The sequence below is a fragment of the Rana temporaria genome, chromosome 2 (assembly GCF_905171775.1).
Source record: "Rana temporaria chromosome 2, aRanTem1.1, whole genome shotgun sequence".
Classification (NCBI taxonomy): domain Eukaryota; kingdom Metazoa; phylum Chordata; class Amphibia; order Anura; family Ranidae; genus Rana; species Rana temporaria.
Genome location: NC_053490.1, coordinates 213,733,377 through 213,750,130, shown reverse-complemented (window position 1 = coordinate 213,750,130; position 16,754 = coordinate 213,733,377). Strand labels below are relative to the sequence as shown.

At 42.5% G+C, this 16,754-nt stretch overlaps 1 protein-coding gene across 1 annotated transcript in view; it reads left to right on the top strand.

Annotated features, from left to right (window-relative positions):
- Positions 1-16,754, top strand: part of MRPS9 (mitochondrial ribosomal protein S9) — a 112,421-nt gene that overhangs the window by 18,202 nt on the left and 77,465 nt on the right. Inside the window, exon 2 of the mRNA XM_040336404.1 lies at positions 8,005-8,184. Within this exon, the coding sequence (XP_040192338.1) occupies positions 8,005-8,184 (180 nt within the window). The remainder of the gene's footprint in view (positions 1-8,004; positions 8,185-16,754) is intronic.

The following is a 16,754-nucleotide window of genomic DNA, read 5'->3' as shown; positions in this document are numbered from 1 at the left end:
TTGAAGAAAAATGATTAATCTGTCTGACAAATCAGCTGAAATTTCCTGAAGCTGAGCTACAAATGATACCAATGAATACAGCTATGTATTAATCAATAAATTATTAAATGTGTTTGTTTAATACAAAAATTGTAAAGTGTGTGAATATGCGTTTATTTTTTTCTCCTGTCTGTAGAAGCGGCTCTATGTTAGCCTATGTGTCCATGCACATTAGGGAGTTTACAGGTATATTTTCAGAGGAATGTTTAGAGGCAGAAAAAAAACCCTTCAGAATTGCATTTTTGAGAGGAGTTTTCATGCAGAAAAAAATACTTAACGCTCATAAATACGGTGTTTAGGAGCGTATGGCATTTTTAAGTGTACATTAAAAAATGAGCAGAGAGAAAAAATGCTTATTTTATTTTAGGGCTGTGCAAATTAACTTTTAATTAATCGATTAATCTTTAATTTTTTTGATCGATCAAAATATTTTTGATCGATTACAATTATTTTGATTGGTACTCACCCCTCCGCCGGCTTCTGGGCCTTCAGGGAGTTCTGTCGGAGGTCCGGTAACGTCACAGACACCGGCGAGCTTGCCATGTCCATCTGAAGGGCTCCTTTGCTGTGCCTTCATATCTGCATGCCGGCGGGACCTTACTATCTGCCACATGCAAGGGCTGTTACACTTCCCTCTATCACTTCCCTCTATCAACCTGGGATTCTACAACCATCCACTGGGAGTTGTGATAGTTCCCTTCATGGGACATCTACATGCCGACGGATTGATGTTAACCTCTCCTCATCTGGATTCAGCAGTGGTATCATTGTACACATTTTTATACCAGTATCATACTTAGCTACATGTTTTTATGACTGCTTTTGGTACCGTTTGGTATTACTCGCACCATTTTTACAGTTTATGTAGCTACATCGATTTTATCACCAGTGCAATATTTATTTGGTTACCTACTTGAAGACTATAAAAGTTTTAATGCTATTCCCATCGAGCGCTGCCTTTGTGTGTTTTTTGTATCCTGCTATACATTTTTCCAGTGGTTGGTAGCTGCACTGGGAATCAGCCTGCAAGGAGATCAGCTAAAAGTAGTTGGATCTGTATGTGCGTTATAATTAATCGAAAATAGTCGATTAATCGATTAAAAAAAAAAGATTAATCGAACAGAAAAAATTTGATCAGTAACAGCCCTATTTTAATTATATAGCGCTGTCAATTTACACAGCTCTTTACTATTGTACATTCACATCAGTCCCTTCCCTCAAGCTATTGAAGCAAATGTCCAAAAAACTCTCAAACTTTTGTGTAATACAAGCCACTATGAGCATCTTTTCTGCTGCTTTTTTCTGCCAGAGGTTCTGGGAATTTCTCTGCTCCTGATGTGCATGGACCCTAAGGCGAGCCATACACTATACAATTTTATTTTAGATTTATCAAAACCATATAATATGAGGTCAAACCTAAACGCTTTCCATTTGTATGCAATCAGGCAGGCCCTTGCACTACATAGTTGAAGGTAGATGTAAAGGAAATTGAATAAGAAAATTATATAATGTAGTGTGCTGCATGCAGATGTTCTAAGAAGAATTAGGCTGACGAGGAAAGAGCAGAGGACGGACTTTATCAGTCTGCTACTTCTTCTTGTCACATCAACAGACTAGGGGATGGCACTACTGTCATCCAGTTATTTTTGCTAGCGGCTATAACTGTAAATGTAAAATCCGACAGGCTCCCTCTCCCAGCACTGATTGTACTACTCTTGCTTGACCATTGATAGGCCGTGCCTCACGGATCTCTAATGTCTAGACCTCCGCTTTTGCTATATCCAGGTATTAAATACCTGATCCTTCCTCCACTGTGCCTACTTTATATTTTGCACTGATGTCAGTTTATTTTTCTATGTTTGAGTGTATTGCCTAACGTTTATGACCAGGTTGTCTGGTGTTTTTTTTTTTGTATGTTTTTCTGTTTGTTGGTTTGTCTTAAACCTAATAAAAATATCTTTAAAAAAAAAAAAAAAAATCCGGCAGGCTGGTTGATTTCAAGTTGCTCGATCGATCAACTTGGGTACTTCAGCCTGTGAATACATGGTTCAAATCGAAAGTATAACTAAAGGCAAAACTTTTTTTTTAGTTTTTGCTAGCGTGGAGATGGATTAGAACACCTGTCAGTTTTTATTGTTGTCTGTGCCCTCGTTGGGGAGATTCTACCTCTCTATTTGTCCTGTTTATCATGATCATTGAAAGTGAAAGGAAAATAAAATCCTACATGTCCCCAGAAAACTTATAGTGGGGTTATCTTCCAATGGGGACATTGGTTCTGGTGACCTGGGGGTTCCCAAGGAATTCCCTTAATTTGTATGGGTTTCCTCTTACTTGCGGTTTCCCTATGAGACAGGGAGTGAAGAAAAATCTCTGCAATGGGACATATATAGCAAAAAATAAATCTGACTTGGGTTATAACCCTCTCTTGCTTGATCCAACAAAAAAAAATGTTTTTTTGCCTATACAGCAAAACCTCGGATTGCAAATAGCAGGGTTTACGGATGTTTTGCAATACGAGCTGTGTTTGTTTAAATCCTGACTTGATTTGCGAGCAATGTCTTGCAAAACTAGGAGGATTCAAGCTTCTTGAGGTGTGCAGTACCGCATGTGGCCAAAGGTGCGGAGGCCCTGGAGACGCTCAGGAACACTCCGTTCCTGAGTGTTTCCAAGCGTCTCTGGCGCACCTCACCTCTGGCCACATGTGGTACTGCATACACTAGCAGTGACACTGGAAGGAGTTTATCTGAGTTTCCATTGATTCCTATGGGGGAATGCGCTTTGAGATAGGAGTGCTTTGGATTACAAGCATGCTTTTGGAACAAATTATGCTTGTAATCCAAGGTACTACTGTAGTTCTACTTTATGTGTAACAGAAAAAGTTGTTTCGTTCTCCTTGCTGCCTGGCAGGGCTTTGTATCGTTTAGAATTGAATGGACAGCAAAGCCTTTGGCAGGTAGAAGAGCGTGATTTATGTATTTCATCAGTGTATTTAGAGGTCTGCTTGGAGTTAATTTTATAGATTATTACTCCAGTTTAATCCTGTGTTGCTATTTAACTTCAAGTAAAGACAGTTTGAAAACCTTAACTTGGGGGGGAACGTTGTAAATGCATGCCACACCGTGAATATTTTTTAGTGTAGAGCAGCCCTCTGCCATGTGGAAGTGAGTATCTTTCTGGAGTCCAGGAAAGATAAATATGAAGCACATGCTCCCAGTAAAACAGATCCGGGTGTTCTGGAAGGCTAAGCTCACAAAGTCTGCAGTAGCTGTGCTCTCGGGCAATAGCTGCATAATGAGAAAATGGTGTGTGTGTTTTGTGGATTGGCGCTTTATAAGTGCCTAAGCACGTAGCTGCTTTCCACTTGCAATCCACAAAACACGCAGATTGGTGTCGCAAGTCAGGGCCGTTTTCCATTGGAGTATTAAAGAAAAACTGACTTCACAGTTCATTGAGGACAGTGTTTTCTTTTTATGGCTTTGTTAGGTTGGAGGATGCTCCCATTACACAATAAATATTAGAGAAGAGAAGTGCAAGCTTACAGGCTAAAAATTAGGAGAAATAAAGAAATGAAATAAAATGCAGTTGCGGGCAAGAAAACAAGTTAAACTGATGTGTATTTGGCAGCACAGGATATTTGCACTGGCAGTAAATAGATACTTGGCGGGCACCTGGAAGTTCTACCTTCTGGAAACGACTGAATGTCTCCACTTGCGTGTTTGCTTGTCTTTAATGTGAAGACTGTGGTTGAGATCCTTTCTACAAGTTCCAGTATATAGGATGAAAAAATTCTCTACAGCGGCTTGACTTTAGATGCGAGAAAGATGTGCGTCTCTTGTGTACTGGTCTACTTGGGGATCGCAATACTTCCCGAGATCTTGCTGCTACATTTTCAAGCTTTGGATAATATATTCCTCCTAGCGAGTTTAGTAATAATTGGATGGCATACTTCTCATACCAACATAATACAGCTCTAGAAACATACAAAAGGAACATGACTAGATAACATTTTCATCATAGTAATCGTAGACCAGTAAATTACTAATAAATTATGTTTTTTTTTTTTTTGCCATTCTGGATCTTTGCACCCCAAATCCAGGAAACCTAATTAAAACTATCCCTTGCGGTGGGGTATGCCTGGTAACCAGCAGTGGTTAAGTGCATGTTCTGTTTAGGAGAGAGGAGAAGGGCCTTTATCCTCCATCATCCATCAGATGATGCTTTCCAATGCAGGGCTATAGACCCTGTTCTAGTCTTCTTCGCATCCGAACCGAGACCAGTCTAGCAGTGGGGGAGGGGTGAAGGATATGGCGGCAAGTAAACCTGCTTTTCTAAATCCCTTGTACCTAAAGGCGTAATTAAACTGTTCCGATATTTTATAGTTTCCTGGAGTTGGGCTTAAAGTGGTGTTCCTGCCTTGAAAAAAAAATTAAAAGCCAGCAGCTATACATACTGCAGCTGCTGGCTTTTAATAAATGGACACTTGCCTATCCTGGAGTCCAGCGATGTCTGCCGCCATTGCGGGTAGGGGAACCCAGCAGTGTAGTTTTTCGGCTCCACACCGGGAACCCTACTGCGCATGCACGAGGCCCCGCTCCTCTCTCCTATTGGCCTGGCGGCAATGGGAGAACGAGGGAGCCCCGCGGTGATGTCACAGCTCCGCGACAGGGACTCCCGGAAGTGGGAAAGGATACCTGTCACAGATGGGTATCCTGTCCCCCCGAAAGCTGCCAATTGTGGAACCGGAGGGGGGGGGATAAGATGAGCGGAAGTTCCACTTTTGGGTGGAACTCCGCTTTAAGGCCCTGTTCACAGCTGGGCTTTTTGGGAATCGCTACAAACGTAACATGCAGGTTCAGGTTCCATTATTTTTAATGGCACCTAAAATGTGGTGCAACTTTGCCATGATTATTGCATTGCATGAAAGTTAATTCAGGACCTCTTTAGTTTTATAGTGCAGACTGGACTGTGGAAATTCTGCTCAATAAAAGGTAAAGCGGAGAGTAAAGCACTGGTCACCACTGTTACCTTGCACTGGTCACCACTGTTACCTTTAGGATCTCTGATCTATTCCCAGTTACTGTCTTTCAATGCCTTGTTCCACACTGTACCTAGTAGTAGAGGTAGCCATCTTGGTAGAGGAGTAAAGTGTTGCTTGCTCTTGACTTCTTCAGTGACTGGTAAACTAATTGCTGATGGGAATATATTTAAATGCTGCCGGAGAGGTGGAGAAAGTTTGGATTCATAGTCAGAAGCATTTATTAAATTGTATTCCCCCCCTCCAAAATGCGAGACTTTTACACAGCATGACCACATACAGAGGCCCAACATGCATGGAGCACCATCAGGCGTTCTGGAGCACCCAGGCCAATTCTGACATTCCTCTCCTACAAATCTCCTAAATCATCATTTATTTGCTAGAAAATCACTCAGAACCCCAAAACATTATATATATATATATATATATATATATATATATATATATATATATATATATATATATATATATATATATATATATATATATATATATATATACTTTTTTAGCAAAGACCCTAGAGAATACATTGGCGGTCTTTGCAACTTTTTATCGCGCACAGTATTTGCACAGCAATTTTTCAACCGCGTTTTTTTGGGGAAATAAAACTGTTTTGTGCTTTTAAAAAAAAAAAAAAAACATTAAAATTAGCCCAATGTTTTTGCATAATATGAAAGATGAAGTTACGCCGAGTAAATAGATACCCAACATGTCACCCTTCAAAATTGCACACGCTTGTTGAATGGCACCAAACTTCGCTACTTAAAAATCCCCATAGGTGACACTTTTTAAATATTTTTACTGGTTACATCTTTTGAGTTGGAGAAGAGGTCTAGGGCCAAAATTTATTTCTCTCGCTCTAACGTTCGCATCGATACCTCGCATGTGGTTTGAACACCGTTTTCATATGTGGGCGGGACTTGCGTGTGCGTTCGCTTCTGTATACGAGCACACGGGAACAGGGGCGCTTTAAAAAAATATATTTTTTTTTTTATTGTTCATTTTACTTTAATTTTAGACACATTTTTCCCCAAAAATAAATGTTTTGATCACTTTTATTCCTATTACAAGGAATGTAAACATCCCTTGTAATAGGAATATAGCATGACAGGTCCTCTTTACAGTGAGATATGGGGTCAATAAGACCCCACATCTCACCTCTAGGCTGGGAAGCCTGAAAAAAAAAAAAAACGATCCTGGCTTCGATCGTAGATGTGAGTCGGAAGAAGCACCGGAGGGCGACAGAAGGGGGGGACATCCCCTTTCGCCTCCCATAAGAACGATCAAGAGGTGAAACGGCTAGCTGAAAAAGATGATATCCGAATGATGCCTGTAGCTGCAGGCATCATTCAGATATCCCTGCACAAAGTCAAGGACGTCATATGACTGCTGGCGGGCGGGAAGTGGTTAAAACCCCTTTTTTTTTTTTTTTTTTTTTCAGAGTATTGTGTGGGGGTATTGCAGGGATGGCTGAGCAGGGATGGCTGGATTTGTGACTGCAATAGTCACAGATCCAGCCCACTCCTGCTGACACCCGCGCTCTCCTCTCACACAGTACCGATCGGAGGGGCGAGGAACCGGCGTCATCAAATGACGCCAGTTTGTTTACATGTGATCGCTCTGCCATTGGATGAAGGATCACGTGGTAAACGGCCGATATCAGCGGCAAATTACCGCGATCCGTGATGTGCTTTATTATTAATATTAATCGTGCAGCTAGGTTCAAAGTGACACTAAAGGATTTTTTTTCTCTATATATAAATAACAAACATACTTGCCTCCACTGTGCAGGTCGTTTTGCACAGAGTGGCCCAATTGTCCTCTTCTGGGGTGCCACGGCGGTTCCTGCCCGCAAGAACTAACCCCCTCTGGGAAGCTCTCTCATTTCATTCAATCGGCGTCCATAGCCGCTGATTGTATGACTCGGCCCCACCTCTCTGGCAGCAGTGTCATTGGATTTGATTGTCGGCAGCAGGAGCCAATGGGCTGTGCTGCTATCAATCTATCCAATAAAGAGGCAATCGGCCATGGGGAGAACGACGTGGGATTGCGCCCTCAGAAAATGTGGGCTCAGGTAAGTAAAATGGGGGAGCGGGGGGCCGGACACAGGTGTTTTTTTCACCTTAATGCATCTGTGCATTAAGGTGAAAAAAACAGAAGGTTTACAAGCCCTTTAAGGTATTCCAGGCTAAATGGATATTTTTTTAGGGTACTGCTTAGACAAAATTGACAAATGTTTTCCATAAAATAGGATATATTTACTTTTTGGGTTCAGATCCAATCTGAAGACGCCTTTAGGCCTCATGCACACTGGACGTTTAAAAACCCGCCAGTAGCGTTGGCTGTAGAAAGCTGTAGAATACGTTTTTTGCAGTAGCGTTTTTACATTTTTTTTTTTGCAGAACTATACTCCCACAAAAGCTTATGGCTCAAAAACACTGAATAACCGTGTTTTCCAGCATTTTTAAGCTTGTATCATTAAGAGCGTTACAGCTTAAAAACTCCTCTTAAAAAAACAAACAAAAAAAACCTAGTTTCTGCACAGAAAATGCCCCAACAGAGTTTGTGTGCATGGACACATAGGATAACATGCTGGGGAGTTTACTGGCTGCAGAAAAAAACGACTGAAGCCAAAAACAGATGATGTAAAAACATCCAGTGTGCATGATGCCTTACTTTTGAAGCCATTTTTTTACGTTTCTTTTATATTACCCAGGCAATAGTTTTTAATCAAGTATTTCAACTGTGTAAATGCCGATTTGCTTGGAGTTAAACTTTGATGAATGCATCACATTGCTTTACCTGTATATCTTTTTGTTAAAAAATCTTTTAGTCTGTCCTATTTTGCTTATGTATTTCTATGTTCTGATTTGAAAATTTGATTAATATTTTCCTATTTCCAACTTGCCTCCCCTGTTTTTTTGGCATAGGTTTCTCGACTAATACATACCAGTTATGCAGCACAGAGGAAAAATGTTGCAGCCTCAGGTCCCGAAAAGTACACAGAGGCTTTTATTAAAAAACAGATTGAAGAGTTCAACATTGGAAAGAGACATTTAGCCAACATGATGGGAGAGGATCCAGAGACATTTACCCAAGAGGATATTGATGTAAGTATAGTTGTTCTGTTGGAAAAGTAATTTAGTGTGTAGCTTTACACTGAAAACCCTTTAACTCTGGTGTAACTGTCCCAAAACGGTGTGAATTTTAATCAAAGTGTCGGGATAATGCTAGTTATATTAGAATGTCTTGTATTAGAAGGGCCAAATCAAATCCCTCTTCATGGCCTTGCCACATCACTGCAAAAAACACCCCTTGCCCTTGGATTGTAAAATCTTTGTAATGCCTTGATAGTCGTGTTGGCGGCAAATCCTGTATGCAATTTTCATGTGGCTGCATTGAGCTATCTTTCTGCCATTCAAGAACATTATTATTTTTTTTTTTTTAAAGCAAGCATTTTTTGGTGATAAATGCAGGGTTAGCATATTGTCAGATGGTCACCATGGAAACACCAGTAATTAGGCAGACTGACATGTAGTCCATTCATCAATGTGATGCCTCCTGTCATTAGGACTTACCAGTTCATAGAAATAAACTTTTGTATTTTCAGCATTACTTTTTTTTTTTTGTTACTTACAGTAAATGTTGCATTTAAATCTAAGTTTTTAGAGTCCCCGTTTCAAAAGCTGAATGTTACACAATGCATTATTCTCGGTATTATACATAGTAAAGAAAAGTGACAAGGCTTCTCGTTTGTTTTTGTTACCCTGTAATCACTAGAACAGTTTTTTACCATTGTCTTTTTTGAGCGTATCCTCCCTTTTGGTTTTCTGAATAAGGCAATAATTTGGGTGGCATGTTTTTGCTGACTTTTTCAGTATACCAGTCCTGATTTGTATATAAATATGAGGCATGTCTACAGGTATTTTAATGTTTTATTGATGGTCCAGTCAAAAAGATGAATAAAGTTTTTTTTTTTTTTTTTTTTTGGTGAGTATAGTGGCAGCAACCTTCCTGACTTTTTATTTTTTCAGCCAGTCCTTGATTTTGTTAGTATCCACTTGCTGTATATATCATACCCAGAATAATGAAACTCGTCTCTAGCCACAAAAGTTTAGTATCCGTATAAATATATATCGCTCACTTTTGCATTTATGTCTTTGTCTAGTAGATCAGCTGCTCCAGTCAATTATCTTTACTTGGAGTCTGACTTCGGACTAGCCTTTCTCAACCAGGGTTTCTCCAGAGGTTGCTCTAAAGCAGGGCACCACTCAAAAGGGGAAGCTCTGCTTGTTTGTACCCCCCCTCCACTGCCACATTTTGACAGGTACCCACTCCCACTTCCTGGTAAGATTGCCACACAGTGATCTACGTCATGTCCTGCCCCTCCCCCCACTGCCTTCTGGGACCTGTGTGTTTGTCCCAGATGACAACATGACCATTCAGAAAGCACAGGCAATTTCCCTTACTTGCAATGCTGACAACTGCTCCCTAAGCTGTTGGACAAATTGGCTTGGTGTGCCGACATTGTGGCATCCCTGGACAGGTAAATGTCCTTATACTAAAAGTTATCATGACCAAGCGCTAGTTCCAGTGCGAAACGCGTCAGTGCCAGGTTTTATTTTCATTTTTGCTGTGACTTGTAGTGCTGTCCTTCTTTCAATAAAGGCTACAATTTGTGTGCGGCTGTCCAGAAACACTTTTTTTGTTCCTGCCTTGCTGAGTGCATTGCCTGCACCTGAGTTATCTGCTATGGTGGATCTTCATTTGGGTTCCCACCTGGAGCGGCTACTCCCTTTCCACTAAAAGTTAGCAGCTACAGTATTTGTTGCTGCTAACTTTTTTTTTTTTGGTCAGGCTGGAACTCCGCTGTTAAGCAATTTTTACCTTACAGATAAGTAACCACTGACCACTATCTTTTAAGCTGTCTGTAGGGGGGATTCTGCCCAATGACCACAAATAAAAGGAACATTCTTCCCAGTGAACATCACACTTATGTACTGTGCTCTTAATATATTCACTGAGACCCTAATGTTGTTTTTAAGGGTTCCTCCGTGTTAAAAAGGTTAAAAGATTGCTTTAGACTGTGGGATCCCAGCAGTTCCTCTTCAGAAGTTTTAATTCAGAAAGTGCTGATGTCATCAGGACCTGAGATGCCTGCCTAGATATCAGCTTTAAAGTGATTGTAATGTCTCGGTTTGTTTGTTATAAAAATAAACCTGTTATACTTGCCTGCTCTGTTGCAGTGAATTTGCACAGAGCAGCTCAGATCCTTCTCTTCTCGGGTCCCTCTTCTCGCCCCTGCTCGCTCGGTTCCACTCTCCTGACACTCCTCTGCTACTATTGGATCAGATTGCAGGATCAGCAGGGATTGGTCCGATAGCTTGAATTGGAGGACTGATATGTGTAATGACACAGAAGCCCCAGGGGGTAATTGAAGGACATAAACAAACGGTCAAACACAGAACAATGCTTTTTTATCCAGACCATGGAGCTGTCTGGAGGGGGGGGGGTTAGCCTTAAGACAGGGCAGAAGACCCAACACTGTGTAATAGACTCAAAGGAGAAATACTTCAGTATTCCAAGGTTCATGACAATACTCCCCCCTGGGAAACAGTCCAACAGCCACAGTGGGACCCCGAACATGTCGACTTGAAGATGTTGAAAAAGTAGTCTTAAGGTTCCAGGTCCGTCTGCCAGGATAAACCATCCGGATTCCCGTTTTGAGGCCCTGGCCCATAATCGGAAGGAAATAGGCTAGCACTCAGTCCTCTCCAAAAGCCCCTGTCCCGGCTAGGTCTGTCACATGCATGTTTTGCACAAACAAACTGTCCAGCTGTCTCAACTGTCTACCTTATTTTGTATGAACTAAAGGGAAATGACAATTGTCACCTAAGACAGCCATAGATTGTTCGAATCTCAACCAGTTCAGCAGGGACCGGCCAGAATGTGAACCATCTATGGGCAGGCTGATGGCACCCAAGTTGATCCAGCGATCAATTGGGTACAAGCAGCATGTCTAATTTTTCATGCGATTATTGCGAACAGCTATAGCCACTAGCAATAATCACTGTGTCTCCTCCCAGCAAGGACGGTTCCCCTTCCCCGCCGGGAGAACACAAGTTCAATGGGTGGGATTTCCCCATCAACACTGTGTTGAGTGGGGAATCAAGTGATGTTTTCTTTCCTGCAACCCTTGGTGTGAACAGGGCTGCTCAGTGCAAAACCATTGCTCAGAGCAGGCAAGTATAACATGTTGGTTATTAAAAATATTTATAAAAAAAATCTTCCTTTTTAATAGGATTTAAAATGATATCGGCTTGCCCTAAGAAAAGCCCACATGCGATACTGAGTCTCCATGATTGAAATTCAGTTAATGAAAGTGTAAGGCCAAAGACGGTAAGACTGACGAGGGAAAGATCATGATCATGCTTGGCGTCCGCCAACTATGAAATGAGACCGACTTGATCAGACGTGCTGCAGCGTCTAATGCACACTGTTAAAGCTCACAGCATGCAGTAGAAATCAAAGTAGGCAATTTCACTAGAGTCTGTACATCTGTGCAAGACTGAAGGTAAAGCTGTATTTCAGCTTTAAACGTGATTACAGTTGTACTTAATAATTAAATTAAAGCAGGAATTTTGAACTTGTGCCATTAGATATGTTTTAGATTACACAACATATGTATCCTACACTTGAAGCAATACCTTGAAGCATTGTGTTGTGGTTTGTGTATGAGTTTTATAATACTTGTAAAGATATTCCCTGCAGAATATATAATGGCAATGGTATTGCTTCCCAGTATAAAATAAGAATATAAAACCGTGCTGGCCAAAGCCCAGCAGCCACATATCCACTGTACTTACTAATTTGATGCTGTCACCTAACTTTGAGTTATTTATGTTGACGTCAATTCAGAGCAGCCCATGTCCTCCTCTTCTCTGGTCCCTCTTCTGTACTCCTGGCCCCTCCCTTCTGTCCAGCTTGCTATGGGGGCACACTGAGCCGAGTCACAGCTCCCTGTGTCCATTCACACCGCTTCTTGCTACTGGCTGACTGACTTTGACAGCAGCCGAAGCCAGTGGTGCCGCTGCACTGTCTCGGCCAATCAGGAGGGCAAGTCTCGTACCGAGACGCTCGTGGACATTGCTGGCTCAGGTAAGTATTAGGAGGGCTGCTGCACACAGAAGGCTTTTTTCTTAATGTATAGAATGCATTAAGATGAAAATACTTCTGACTTCACAGCTCCTTTTAAGAAGGAGATGGAGCATGCAAAAGGGTTGGCTGCTTAAAAACTCAAGCACTCCCAAATGCACCAGAAGCTTCCTGTGGTGGGCGAGGGTCCTCTTATTTTGTAGATTCCTCTGCCCCCCCCCCCCCCCCCATGTAATAGTAAATAAAAAAAAAAATTAAAGAAAGCCTAAGGGCGCTTTCACACGGGCGGCCCGTTCAGGTCCGCCTGACCGTTTTTTAGGCGGACCTGAACGGGCGCTCCGTGCTCCTCTATGGAGCCACGGATGTCAGCGGTAACATGCCCGCTGGCATCCGAAAAACCTACTTTTCAATCCGTCTATCGGATCGGGTGAACACGGACAGACGGTCCGTGTTCATCTGATCCCCCCATAGGGGAGAGCGGAGAAAAGACAGGGCGGTTCCTGCACAGTGTGCGGGCACCGCCCTGTCATCCGCTGGCTCAGCGGGGATCAACGGAGCGATCCCCGCTGAGCAAGCGGAGGTTCACAGGGCGGATCATTACTGATCCGCCCCGTGTGAAAGGGGCCTAAAAGTTACTCGCTTTACACCATGGCTTTCAGCTGCTTCCTGCTCATGGGTGAAGTCACTGTGCCTTCCTCTGGGGTCCTGGGAAATCTAAGAATTCCAGACATTGTGAGAAGTTGCTTCAGCGCAGTGCAAAAATGTCTTTGGGGGAGAGTTTGAATCTTTTGTTTTCTCGAGGTCCTGGGAGAAGTCCAGCAACATCAAACTTACCAGAAGCACACGATGCAAGGTTAAATGTTTTCCTTCCTTTTTTTTTTTTTTGCTTTTACTTTTTTATTCAAGGTTTTTTCTTTTTACATGTTGGCATGTGTTACACATGCTACCGAGTGTGCCCTTTTAGTGTTTATGTCCTCATGGGTTCATCTATCAATAGTTGTCACTTTTTCAAAGAAGTCTTTGGATATAAATAATCTCTGGGTAATCTGCAGTATGGCACATTATATTTGTGATCTAGAAATATATATATTACACTCACTGCAGAGATCTGCCACTGAAAACACCAGGAAAAGCTCAATCCCAGTTTTAACCTAGCGGTGCAGACATCTCTGCCTCTGCAATGCAAGCAGATTGATAAATAATGCTGCCAAGTTCCCTTCAATTGCTTTTTAATTGTTATCTCCGCTCTTGCTCAGAAACCTGCGTGTCCTCTCAGTGCTAGGGGAGAATATTCTTCAGGAAATTTCTCTAATTGATTTGCTGTGTCCATTCTGTTTGCTGTATAATTTTTCACAATACTTCATAATTTGTGCTCATTTCTAATGAACAGAGTCATTAGAACAGGCATGACTAAGTACAACTGACAGCTAACATTAGGTGCCAGATGCAGTTTCTAATGCTACGTAAAAGTGAAGAGAACAGTTTAAATAAATTAGCACCTGTACATTAGTCTCACTTGCTGGTAATTTATAAGCGAATCAGTCGAGATGACATTTAGGTAAGTCATTGATCACGTTAACAGCTGCCTACCCACTGCCCAGCTGGGATAGCTAATTAATAGAGATAGCAGTCCTGACCTAAAGCTTTTCCTAGACCATGGTATCCTCTCCTCCTCACATATCAAAGCTTTATTGCAATCCTTTTCTGAAAGCCCTTGTACTAAAGAGTTAATTCTACTATGGTGATGATTGATAAATGAAAATGTATTTGCATATTGGTGAATTGGAAGGGAGGGGATCGTAGAGGCCAATTAAATGATTGCAATTTAATGCATTTTGTTGGAGATGCCAGTTAACATCCAAGTATGTTAGATCTTAGTCAGGTGTGGCAGGAATACTTGAAGGAAATCCATGCAAATGTGGGAAAAAAAGCACAGAGACCTCTTTCACACTGAAGCGCTGCTAAAACAGCCACTGAAGTGCTGGTCGTTTTTGCAGTGCTTAAGCTGCACTTTTCGGGTGGTAGTGGGTCGCTTTTTTTAAGGTCGCGTGACTATCGCTTTTAAGGCGCTTTGGAACCACTGCACATTCATTTCAATGGACGGGAGTTTTTGGAGTGCTTTTTATAGCGCTCCAAACATGTCCCAAAGATGCTGCTTGCAGGACTTTTTGTACCGCCCCGCAAGCGCAACGCATCAGTGTGAAAGCACCCATTAAAATAAATGGGAGACCGTTTTCAGGTGCTATTTTTAGCCCTAAATGCCTGAAAACAGCCTCGGTGTGAAAGGAGTCTGAAACTAGGTTCACATTGATGCATTTTTCAGGCACGTTTTGCGTTTTTTTAAACCCTCGATTTTGGAGGCATTACGCCTTTTTTTTTTTCTTCCCTTTTTTTTTTTTTTTTCTTCAACCACATCAGCCCCAGGAGGATTTACCACCTTAATGACCAGGCCATTTTTTGCGATACGGCACTGCATCGCTTTAACTGACAATTACGTGATCGTGCAACGCTGTACTCAAACAAAATTGATGTCCTTGTTTTCCCACAAATAGAGCTTTCTTTTGGTGGTATTTGATCACCTCTGCGGTATTTATTTTTTGCGCCATAAGCAAAAAAAGATTGAAAATTTTGAAAAAAAAAGTTTTACTCTCTGCTATAATACATATCCAAAAAAATGAATTTATTCGTCAGTTTTGGCCAATTTGTATTCTGCTACATTCGCAATAAGCAGATATTGATTGGTTTGCGCAAAAATTATAGCGTCTACAAAACAGGGGATAGATTGTGGGTCTTTAATTTATTTTTTATTGTTTGTTTGTTTTTTTTTGTTTTGTTTTTTTACTAGTGATGGCGTTTTTTTTTTTTCGAGACTGCAACATTCCTGCGGGAAAAAAATCTGAACTCAAATGACACTTTTGGGGACCAATGTTATTACAGTGATCAGTGCTAAAAAAAGAAATGCACTGATTAATGTATAAATGACACTGGGTAGGAAAAGGGTTAACACTAGGGGCGATCAATGGGTTAATTGTGTTCCCTGGGTGTGTTCTAACTGCGAGGGGGATGCGCTTTCTGGTACAACACAGAGATCGCTGGTCACTAGGAACAGCGGATCTAAGTTGTCCCTGTCAGAACGGGGATCCGCCTTGTTTACATAGGCAGATCCCCGTTCTGCCTCTCTGTACTGCGATTGTGGGTGGCAGGTGGAAATTGAATCCGCTGGACCTGCGAGAACGAACAAAAAAACAGCGTTTGGTCCCCCCCCCCCCCCCAAGTCTATGCCAGGCCCTTCAGGTCTGGTATGGATTTGGAGGGGGCACCCCCACACTTTTTTTTTTTTTATGGAGAGGGGCCCCCCAAAATCTATACCAGACCCTTATCCGGGCATGCAGCCTGGCAGGTAAGGAAAGGGAGGGGACGAGCGAGTGCCCACACCCCTCCTGAACCATACCAGGTCACATGCCCTCAACATGGAGGAGGTGCTTTGGGGCGGGCCCCAAAGCACCTAGTCACCATGTTGATGGAGACAAGGGTCTCTTCCCGACAACCCTGGGCTGTGGTTGTGGGAGTCTACAGGCAAAGGCTTATCGGAATCTGGAAGCCCCCTTTAACAAGGGGGCATTCAGATGCTGACACTCCCCCACCCACATGTAAATGAGTATGGGGTACATTATATGGTTTTTGACAAGTCCTTTTATTAAAAATAGTTTTTCTCTCTCTCTCTCTCTCTCTCTCTCTCTCTCTCTCTCTCTCTCTCTCTCTCTCTCTCTCTCTCTCTCTCTCTCTCTCTCTCCCTCTCCCTCTCCCTCTCCCTCTCCCTCTCCCTCTCCCTCTCCCTCTCCCTCTCCCTCTCCCTCTCCCTCTCCCTCTCCCTCTCCCTCTCCCTCTCCCTCTCCCCCTCCCCCCAAAGCAAGGGGAAGGGGGGTAATATAAAGGGGAATGGACATAAGTCTGTGAAAGTCCTCAGTCTCTCATGTCCCTCTCAGTCTGTGACACGCTGTCACATATTGGGCAGCTATCTTCGCCATTGGCTCCTCTTCTCCCAGTAGAATTTGGAGTTTCCTCTTCTGTAGAGTTGAAGTCCGGGATGAGAGCGGAGAGTCTCTGGAAGTGGGTGTCCCTCACTGATGAGTACTTGGGGCAATGTAGCAGGAAGTGTTCTTCATCCTCCGGGACCCCCTGGTCACATTGCTGGCACAGTCTCCTCTCCCTGGGCTTGTAGGTCTGTCTGTGCCGTCCTAATTCCATTTCCAGGCTGTGGGCGCTCAGTCTGTACAGGCTCATTGTCTGTCTGTCTTTGGGGTCTTGTAGCACCTCCAGGTACGGGGCCAGTTTGTAGTCTCTCTGCAGTGACTGGTAGATCATTAGTTTTTTGGAGTTTGTAATTTCGTATCTCCATTCTCCAACATGTTGTTTTTCTTTGGAGTTATCCATTATGGTTTTTATTTGAGATTTTGTCAGGCCGCATTGTTGAGAGTTTGGGATAGACAAGGTGTTGACAAGTTGTTGCAGGCCACACGGCTTG